This window comes from Miscanthus floridulus, chromosome 8, assembly GCF_019320115.1.
Source record: "Miscanthus floridulus cultivar M001 chromosome 8, ASM1932011v1, whole genome shotgun sequence".
NCBI lineage: Eukaryota > Viridiplantae > Streptophyta > Magnoliopsida > Poales > Poaceae > Miscanthus > Miscanthus floridulus.
In genome coordinates, this window is record NC_089587.1 from 174,033,339 (window position 1) to 174,044,325 (window position 10,987).

The following is a 10,987-nucleotide window of genomic DNA, read 5'->3' on the forward strand; positions in this document are numbered from 1 at the left end:
AGCATTTCTCATTCATGTCATCCATTGAACCTAAGAAGATAGATGAAGCTTTGAAGGATGTTGATTGGGTCAATGCTATGCATGAAGAGCTAAACAACTTCACAAGAAACCAAGTATGGGAGTTAGTTGAGAGGCCTAAGGATCATAATGTGATTGGAACCAAGTGGGTCTTTTGGAACAAGCAAGATCAAGATGGGATAGTAATAAGGAACAAAGCAAGATTAGTGGATCAAGGTTACACTCAAGTTGAAGGTCTTGACTTTGGAGAAACATATGCCCCGGTTGTAAGATTGGAAGCAATTAGAATCTTGTTAGCCTATGCTTGTGCCCACAACATCAAATTGTACCAAATGGATGTGAAGAGTGTATTTCCCAATGGGTACATTAATGAGCTTGTGTATGTTGAGCAACCTCTTGGTTTTGAAGATGAAAAGAAACACAACCATGTCTACAAGTTGAGAAAGACTTTGTATGGATTGAAACAAGCACCAAGAGCATGGTATGAGAGATTGAGGGATTTCCTACTCTCTAAGGGATTCAAAATGGGAAAGGTTGACACCACTCTCTTCACCAAGAAGCTTGGAAATGACTTGTTTGTAATGCAAATCTATGTTGATGATATCATATTTGGGCCAACAAATCAAGATTTTTGTGAAAAGTTTGGCAAGATGATGGCAAGTGAGTTTGAGATGTCCATGATTAGAGAGCTTAGTTACTTCCTTGGTCTTCAAATCAAACAAATAAAGAATGGCACATTTGTGAGTCAAGACAAGTATATCAAGGACATGCTTAAGAAGTTTGGAATGGATGATGCTAAAGCTATTAGTACACCAATGGGGACAAGTGGAAGCTTAGATAGTGATGCTAGTGGCAACATGATGGATCAAAAGATGTAACGGTCTATGATTGGAAGCCTACTCTTTGTGACCGCATCAAGGCCGGATGTGATATTTAGTGTATGTATGTGTGCTAGATTTCAAGCCTCACCAAGAGAAAGTTATTTAAAGGCAACAAAGAGAATATTGAGGTACTTGAAGCATACACAAAATGTTGGATTGTGGTATCCCAAAGGAGCAAGATTTGAGTTGATTGGATATTCAGACTCTGATTATGCGGGATGCAAGGTTGAGAGAAAAAGCACATCGGGCACATGTCAACTATTGGGAAGATCACTTGTGTCTTGGTCATCAAAGAAGCAAAATAGTGTAGCACTTTCAACCGCCGAAGCGGAGTACATTTCGGCCGGTGGTTGTTGTGCTCAATTACTTTGGATGAAGGCTACTTTGAGTGATTTTGGAATCAAATTCAAGCAAGTGCCATTGCTATGTGACAATGAAAGTGTCGTAAAGCTCACCAACAACCCGGTTCAACATTTAAGAACAAAGCATATTGATGTCTGCCATCATTTCATAAGAGATCACCAACAAAAAGGAGACATTTGCATTGAGAGTGTGGGCACCGAAGATCAACTTGCCGATATCTTCACCAAGCCACTTGATGAGAAGAGGTTTTGCAAGCTAAGGAATGAATTGAATATACTTGACTTCTCCAATATATGTTGATGCACCCCCATTATATGACATGCCTCTCCTTCGAGCAAAGCAAGGTAAAGTTGATTGACATGTCATCCATCCATTGCTAAGGACTTGCTTAGTGCATCTAGTAATTCCTATCATGTCCTAGGCTCATTCATGAAAATCAAATGAATTTGATGCTTGAATGGTACCACTATTGCTTGTATGTTTGAAATGATCTAGTGGTAGCATATGACATGTTTGTGGGCTTGTAAACCAAGTGTTTGATCTAGAAAATAAGCTATGAGTGTTTAACTCAACATGGTACAAGATAACCCTTATTTGGAGGTGTGAAGAAGCTTGTCCTTAGATCAAACCGAGTTAAATATATTTTGCAACTGATCTAGATTGAACCAAATTAGGAAAATGATCCTTATTTCACATAGTTTCACCCTAACCTATCTATAATTTGAGCTCGCCTTTTCTGCTAATTGTTGACAAAGGGGGAGAGAAATTCACAAAGATGGTAAGATAGGAGGAGCAAACAAACGAAATGACATTGTAAGGGGATCAATAAAAAAATGCACACAAGTAGGGGGAGCAAGCTCATAAACTTGTATGTTGTATTTGAATGTGCATTTCATATATTTGCTTGCATGGCACAAGTTTTAAATTTCAATATCCATGCTTGTGTGGTGTATGCTAGTTATATGCTTGAATGGTGAAATGAAAAACTATCATGCATAGGCTAAAGTAACTAGACTTATGTTCATCATATGGAAACTAGATCCTTGATTGTAATGTTGATCTCATGGGGTATTCTAGTTTTTGTGGATTTGTGTATGTATAGTTACTAATGGTGGTAAGGATGGTATATTAGTGCACTCTGATTGGTATCACACTTTAAAGGTCCATCTCTTATACCTTAGCATCATTTGGTAGACACTGTCTCTAATATTTCCTATCTAAGCATATGTGCAAGCTTCAATCCAAACTCTTAGCACATATGTAGGGGGAGCAATTGCTACCATATGGGATTCATGAAACTTGTCCATATCCTTTTACACATGGTAAATATGCTTGGGCAAGGAACGTGGATTCAATTAAATCTCAATTCATATCTTTGTGTAAGGGTTGTCATCAATTACCAAAAAGGGGAAGATTGAAAGCTCTAGTTTGGTTTTGGTTAATTGATGAAACCCTAAATGCTAACCTAGTTTATCAAAGTGATTATGAGATAGGTAGCACTATTCCAAGTGGTGAAGCAAATGAAGATCATTACATGATGATGGTGATTCCATGGTGATGATCAAGTGCTTTGACTTAAAAAGAAGAAAAAGAAAAACAAAAGGCTCAAGGCAAAGGTATAAGTTGTAGAAGCCATTTTGTTTCGGTGATCAAGACACTTAGTGAGTGTGATCACATTTAGGATCGATAGCCATACTATTAAGAGGGGTGAAACTCGTATCGAAATGTGGTTATCAAAGTGCCACTAGATGCTCTAACTCATTGCATATGTATTTAGGATCTAGTGGAGTGCTAACACCCTTGAAAATATTTGTGGATCTAGTGGAGTGCTAACACCCTTGAAAATATTTGTGAAAATTTGCTAACACATGTGCACAAGGTGATACATTTAGTGGTTGGCACATTTGTGGAAGGGTGAAGGAGATAGAGTTGAAAAAGAGTTAGTCACGCTGGTCACGCAGTGATCGGACGCTGGGGTCCTGCGTCCGGTCAGTGGAAATAGTGAAGACGCTGGCGTCGGTCTTCGACGGGATGCTGGGTCACTTAGTGACCGGACGCTGATAGGGTGTGTCCGGTCTAGCTGACGTGGCAGCACACAGTGAAGAGGGTGACTAACTAGACGCTGAGTGAGTCCGGTCAAGAGTGACCGGACGCGTTCGATCGTGAAAAATCATCTCTGGATGCTTACTGGAAACGACCGGACACCGGGGTCCTGTGTCCGGTCACTTTGAAGAAGCGTGTCCGGTCACAACTCAAATGTGTTGATGACCGTTGAGATCGGGCGATCAGCGTTTGAAGCAGGAGGCACGTGGCACACATCGCGCGACTGGACGTTGGGGTCCAGCGTCCGGACGATCTGACCTGCGTGTTTGGTCGCTCTGTTTTTCAGTGGATGGAGGAGCCAACGACTCTATTTCATGGGGGCTTCTATTTAAGCTCCATGTCCGACTCAAGCTCACTCTCTTGGTCATTTGCATTGACATATCAACCTTGTGAGCTTAGCCAAAGCCCTCCCACTCATCTCCATCATTGATCCATCAACATTGTGAGATTGGGAGAGAATCCAAGTGCATTGCTTGAGTGATTGCATCTAGAGGCACTTGGTATTCTTGTTTTGCTACGGGATTCGCTTGTTTCTCTTGGTGGTTGCCGCCACCTGGATGGCTTGGAGCAGCGAGGATTGTTGAGCAGAGGTTGGTGATTGTCTCTAGCTCCGATCGTGGTGATTGTGAGGGGTCTTGTGCCTTCCCCGGTGGAGCACCGAAAGGTAACTCTAGTGGATTGCTCGTGTCATTGAGTTACCTTACTTGTGGGTAGGTTCTTGCGGTGTCCTATTGTGTGGACGAGGTTCGTGCAACACCTCTTAGCCGCCGAACCACCAAGTGTTGGTCGACACAGCGGGGACTAGCGTGCCGGCAAGCACGTGAACCTCGGGAGAAAAATTGGTTGTCTCTTGCCCTTTGGTATTCTCCCGGTGATTGATTTAGTATTCATCTTGTGATTGTTTCACTCCTCTACACGGCGGTATAATCATCCTACTCACTCATTTATATTCTTGCAAACTAGTTGTAGCAAGCTCTTTAGTGTAATTAGAATTGAGAGCTTGCTTTGTTGTTTTAAGTTCATCTAGTGGAGCTCTTTAGTGTAGCAAGTGTGAGAGCTCTTAGTGAGTAGTGACATAGCAAATTATGTGTCTAGAGATCATAACAACTAGAATTGTTGGATATGTGGCTTGCAACCCTTGTAGAGCTAGAACAAGTTTGTATTTCGCTATTTGTTATACTAATCAAATTGCTCTAGTTGATTTATAAATTTTTAAATAGGCTATTCAACCCCCCCTCTAGCCATATTAGGACCTTTCACCAGGCTGCGCGGACGTGGAGGCGATGGGGTGTTAGGGTTAGCCGGGCCGAGGGGGGTGCGGGGACGGTGGGTGGTGGGCCGCATTGGGCCATGGGGAGTGGAGGAAGGAGTGAGGAGGCCCAGTAGGGGGAGGGGGCAGGCCGGGCCGCTGTCAGGCCGACCACCGAAGGCCGTGCCGTGCCGTGCCAGCCCACGGGCTTGAGCAGCGGCCCAGGCACGGCCTGCACCCTCGGGCTAGGCCAGCTTGGGCCCGCACGTCATCGGGCCGGGCCGTGCTCGTGTCGGGCTAAAAAAGCGGGCTTCGTGCCGTGCCGTCGTGCCTCGGGCTGCATGGACATTTATAATCACCGGCATGTGATGGCCTGATGGGACACGCCGGTTGCTGTAACGTAACCCCGTCAGGCCATACTCCAGAATCCTGACTGTAGCCCGACGTGTCCCATCCGGGAAATTCACGAATCAACACCGGTATCACGAGGTGTTCAGCTTACGTAAAAAAAACTAGGTGTTCAGCAAATAACACCCCAGAATCACGTTACATTTATAGGCCCCTTTCGCTTCGCTGAAAAAACAAGCCGAAACACTGTTCCGGCTGATTTGTTGTGAGAGAAAAACACTGTTCCGGCTAAAAAACAAGCTGAAAAGTACGGATTATAAGAGAAGCGAACAACACCCTAGAATAGCACTGCACCCACGGTAACAATTTGTGAAACTGCACGCCTCTTTGTTCCCCCTTGAAACAAAAGACCAACTTGCCCTCAAATGCATGCAGGAAGGGACTTCCAAACCAAAGAACAGAACAGCCAGACCAAGGACAATGCATGTTGGCAATATTTCTCCTGGAAGGACATGCATCATCAGCCAGAACAAAATGATGGCTTAGTACCAAAGAATGGAGACCTAGTGAATATTTTGTGATCCATGCAACTTATTATACTTTTGAGATGTCTGAAAGACAAACTTGGTTATACTAGATAACTAACCTGCAAACTATGTTTGCCATAGTGATCTATTATGTACTGCGAAATCTGGTATAATTAATCTTGCTTAAAATGGAATTCCTATTTGTCTGTTTATCTTTTTGTGCTGTATTTATGTACTATCTGCCTATGTTATCTCTTGAAATAGAAAAAAGGGCAATTTGGTCCATTTGGTTCATGAATTCTCCCCACAAGACAATAGTCAAAATGTTATCAGGTGCAAAGGTGGTATTTCTGCTCTCTTTTTCAAGTAAATATTATGAACCACCTCTTGCATCTTGCTACCCCAAGTGAACGTAATCATCCATCACATCTCCGAAGTGGTCTTGAAATGTAACTGACGATGGCCCCGTTCGGCTGACAGAATTTTGGCTGAAACTGGCTAAAAAACACTGTTCTAGCTGAATTGTTGTGAGAGAAAAACACTGTTCTGGCTGAAAAAAGAAGCCGAACAAGCCGGATATGGGGTAAGCCGAACGGGGCCATCGAAGTGGAAAACTCCATGGAGCCTAATCAAGACATTGTGCATAGAGAAAATGAAAGACAAGCACACTTATAGTCAAGAGAACACCAGAAACTGGCTGTAAACCTGAACGAGTCTGGAATTCTGGATCCATTAAAAGGAGACCCAAAAAAAACACTATACACAACTCAATAATCACGAAATGAAAGGCATTCATGTCATTTTTGGAAATCAATAACTCAGAATCTAGAATTTGGTGAGCACAACCACAGCCAAGTAAATCTGGAACAATAAGCAAGGTTAACTGTATCAACCGAAGAATTCAAGCTGTTACAACTCGTAACTGTTCTATCTATCTATTCAGTGAACTAAAGCCACAAATATCCAATACGCCTTACTACTACGCAGTGAAGTCTTATACTACTTCACAAACAAAAAGACGTGAACAGTGGTTCATTTCTGGTGAAGCCAACTGAAGTTGTAGTGCAGTAAGCGTGCCATGACAAGTTGTATCAACAGATAACCATGCCCTCAAGCAGAGAGCTAGAAATCCCTCCTACCACAGGGTCCTCAAGCAGATAACCAGGAACCCCCATCCCTAGACAAACCTTGACAGGCGGCTAAGAAAGCAGCAGACATGAGAACCATTGGTGCCCAGAGAAGGCTTCAGCTCATCGCATGGACATCAGTACGCGCCTTTGGGCAACTACCTTGGAAGGCTGAGCAGCCTTTGGAGTTTCCTTCATATGACGCCTCACCATCTTTTCAATCTGCTCTATTGAACTTGACAATTTCTTCTCCAGATCAGCAGGAGATGGATCATTTGGCTTGGATGGAGCCATCTGCAAGGAGCAGTCCGATGGAGAGGAAGATGCCCCTTGCTTGTTCTCAGCTACAGAAGTCACTCTGTTAGCAACAGCTGAAGTTGAGCCAGGACCAGAGGCAACAACACCCAGTGTTTCTTGAGTTTGTGTGCTTTGAGAATCAGGATCACTATGCTCTGCATGTACTGGAGTTGTTGGATCCACAGGCTGTGGAGAATCTTCATTCCATTGGATATGTTGCCGAGCCGCATCCTCCTCTAGGCGATTTCTTTTCTCAAGAGCCTGTAAATTGCAATTAGTACAGCAGCATATCTCAGGGGATACATAATGCATCTAGATTTGGTATGTGTACATTTTTTCCTACCTATAGTTAACAGTGGACAAGCAATTTTCAAGTGCGTCAACAAACAAAAGCATAGACTGTCTATACTAAGTCAAATGTGTTGTTCATATGAGGCAAGTACTGTCTACAGAGAAAGAAACAAACAAACTCTGCTGAGCTTGAAGCAAATTTTGCTACAAAATCTACATTAACTGTCAATGTGGTAAGCAACAATGACTCCGTGGCGTGTTTATACTAATTCTTTATATGGCAACAGTATAATTACTTATCCACAGGGAAAAATTCCAATCCAGTGGATACGTACTGGATTAGCCTTCAATGATTCAAATCAAGAAAAGTACATTACACAGTATGCAAAGATGCTTTACATTGAGTATAAGCGAAAGCATAAACTTCCACAATTTTAGCATTGAAAATGGCTGAACCAGTAAAACTTCAGAACTAAAGAAAAGATACTAAAATATAATGTACTAACAAATATCTAGAATATACTGAAGAACAATATGCACACTCTACAGATAAAGCAGAACTGAAGTTGCAAATATCCTGAATAGATTCGTGAATGTTGAATTTATTACATGTTAAATGAATGGGCATCTCAGAAGCGAGGAAGAGAGGAAACATGGGTTTGGTAGGCTGCTGCAAATAAGATCCTCTATCCAAGCATTCGATAGAAATGTACGTTGCCAGTAAAGTCTTCAAGTATACTTAACTAATATAGTAATATAATACATATGGTGGCATATATGAGATAAAAGTATACTCTAAGTGATCTGGTTTGAGTCTCGAGGGAGCATTAGACCTTTCTCTGGTTTTAAGCACATTTATATTGCTGGCCATATAAACTGAGAATTGCAAGATCCAAGCAGACAGAACAAAAGTGTGCTGATTGGCCTAAGACAATCATTGCTAATCCATTTGAACTACACTGACTTCTATGTTAATCATTTATCACTGAACTAAGCATAAAAAGGCTTGCTTAACCTGCAATTTCATGCTACTGTCATTCTCAGTCAAGTCATGGTGACACAATATTAGTTCTAGCATTGTGAAGTTATGGCATAACATTAGCACAGAACAGACACAATATTTAAGGAATTTATACAACATCCCAATACAGTCTAGGGAAATAGGTCACCACCTTTACGATTGATGTGATGTCACGGAGTGGGGTCCTTGGGTACCAGTCAGGTAGGGGGCTCCTCCTCTTTGGTTTAGCCCTCGCTGCACCCGCGGGTGGCACATTCTCCTTGTTGCTGAAATGTGTTCGGACCCGCCGAGCCAGCGGCTTGACGGCACCCTTCGCCACCAAAGCTCCTGGTGATGCCACCCTCCTCCTGATAAAAAAGCCACCAGCTGAGTTGCTGGCAAGCGCCGGCCTGCTGGCAGTCCTCAGTTGAGGCATCTTGTAGTCCTGCGAGAAGTTTGTGTAGCGCACATCGGTGAGACCGTGATTCAAGAACCAACCAGACAATGAATCAGCAGATCAGTAAATGGCCAAGCAAGCATAATTTTCCTTACAGTTCTGCTCTCGTTCTGCCCTGATTCCTATTGTTCTTCTCCTGGATCTACGCAAGGAATTCTTGGTGCCCTGAGCGCTGTTGCTCTTCCCCTGGATGCGTGAAATAAATTTTCGGATGAAACTGCCAAATTGGCAACAAGAATTCAGAGAGCACGTGAGCAACCTATTCAACAAAATCTACGCACCTATTGCTCGGATTCTGCCTCTCCGCGATTTCTCCCAATGTCAATGCGATCCCTACGACTCTAGGACACCTGCAAGAAAAACGCAAGGCAAACGAGAGCAACAGTTCAGACAAGAGCTTCAAGAAAACCATGCAAATCCCAGTCGCTCTACTCATATTCCCACCACAATTCCCCATCCTTCGCAGGTATTCGAAACAAAATAACCCGTCAAACACGTCAGAACAGAGAGGCTGAACCAACAAAATCCCCCGCAAGAACCAACAAAATCCCCTGTGAAATCCTTCGATTCTCACCTCGAACAGGTTCCCTCAGCTCCTGATCCCGCCTCCGAATCCTTACCCTTCAGCAGATCTGCGATAACAGAACCAAAAGAAGAAGAACTGCGTCACCAAACCGCTCGAAAAGATGCAAGAACACAGCCGACGGAGAACAGCAAGGATTCCTCACGATTTGCTCCGCTCCTCTCCGAGCCGCGGCGATCCGGTCACCGCGACGGCTACTTGATACGATACAGCCCTGATTGGGGTGGGATTTCTGGGTAGATTCCCTAGGGTTTGAGCCTGGATGGAGATGGCTGCTGGCTACGGGCTACGGCCTCTCCGCCTCTGTCTGCTGAGCGGGATGTCCGTTTGAACCTATTTGAAATGGCGAGGCAGAGATGAGCCAAGGGTGGACCCCGAGTCGCATCGGGACGTTCGTGTGGTGAAGCGCGACCGATGGACGGACAGGATGGATCCGGTGTATGGACCAAGCGCGTGCGGTTGAAATGTTGGGTCTGAAATGGTAGAGCCGCGGAGGTCGACACGGCCGGTGTACGGTGCGTTTGGGTGTGGATCGTGATCCCGTCTGTGTGAATTTCGAATTTCTGGACCGTTGGCCGAGAGCCGAGAGTGTTTGGTTTGGATTGCTCCGTGGGTGCCGGAGTGCGGGCGGCGAGTGAGGCGGAGGCGTCGGCAGGCTCGCCCTCGGGGCGGAGCTGAGGCGGAGTAACTCCATCGGGTCGGGACAGCTCCAGTGCGGACCTGATGCGGAGTGGTGCGGGCGTGGCGGCGAGGCGTCGTCGAGCGCCACAACGGCGAGGCGGAGCGCGGGAGCAGGCGCAACTGCGAGGAACCATGCCGGCGCGGGCAAGCTGCCCGGTGGCCTGAACCCGGCCGGCACGGGAGCGCTGCCCAGCAACAGACCGCGCGCTCCACGGCGCCGCATCTGCTGCGCTACCACTCGCCACTCGGCCCCGCCCGCGGCCACTCCGCTCCTGCGCCGCTCTATCTCCGCCGCTCGTCATGGAAAAAGGAAGAGACGAAGGGGATGGTTATCCTGGTACGAACGGATAAGGCAATATATTACAGTATTTTTCCCTAAAAACAATACGTAGTATTCTATAATGAAAAGGACTCTCCGATTATGGTTATCTCTCTAATAAACTCAAATTACTAATAAAAGTCAAATAATTAGGTCTAATAGATAAGGACATTGTAGGTATTCAGCGTATTTCATCTATTTTAGAAAATCAGGAGGAGCTGTTTTGCTAAATATATATTTTTTAGAAATGCTTCAACTCCTTCGGAAAAAGCTGCTTATTCAGAAGAGTTAGAGCTGGAGCCGTCATTGAAGGAGTCGGAGCCCTGTCAAACAACAAGTCCTTAGTCTTCAGTGCCTTTGGTTGGATTTTTGAGAGTTGTCTCTGCTTTTAAAAAGTCAAAAGCCAATCAATGGAGTATGAACCAGAAGATGCTTTTTAGAAGTAGCTGTTTTTGGTAGTAAAGTTTTGAAAGCACCTTTGACCATGCATTTGGCTTTTGGCTTTCTACTTCTTGAAATGCTAGTTTTTTCAGAAGCCACGGCTCAACCAAACACACCCTTAAGAGCATCTCGAACGAGACTCCTAAACTAGCTCCTATCTTTTTTAAAAAACATCATGCAACAGGGTTCTTATTCCGTCCCTCAAAAAATTATAGGCCCTCAAATCCTCCCTCAATCCTCGTTCCTGAAAGAATTTGATGGGGCCCTAAATTTGTAGGAGGCCCTCAAATCCCTCCTTCAAA

The 10,987-nt window shown here is 44.5% G+C and overlaps 1 protein-coding gene across 1 annotated transcript; it reads right to left on the bottom strand.

Annotated features, from left to right (window-relative positions):
* Window positions 1-6,303: 6,303 nt before the first annotated feature.
* LOC136474053 (protein POLYCHOME-like) lies at window positions 6,304-10,205 on the bottom strand. The gene is made up of 6 exons (XM_066471670.1): window positions 9,390-10,205; window positions 9,236-9,293; window positions 8,943-9,011; window positions 8,757-8,847; window positions 8,377-8,649; window positions 6,304-7,174 (listed from the first exon to the last, which is right to left on the bottom strand). The coding sequence occupies exons 5-6, from the start codon at window positions 8,638-8,640 to the stop codon at window positions 6,740-6,742; spliced, it is 699 nt and encodes a 232-aa protein (XP_066327767.1). The 5' UTR covers window positions 8,641-8,649; window positions 8,757-8,847; window positions 8,943-9,011; window positions 9,236-9,293; window positions 9,390-10,205; the 3' UTR covers window positions 6,304-6,739.
* Window positions 10,206-10,987: the final 782 nt, after the last annotated feature.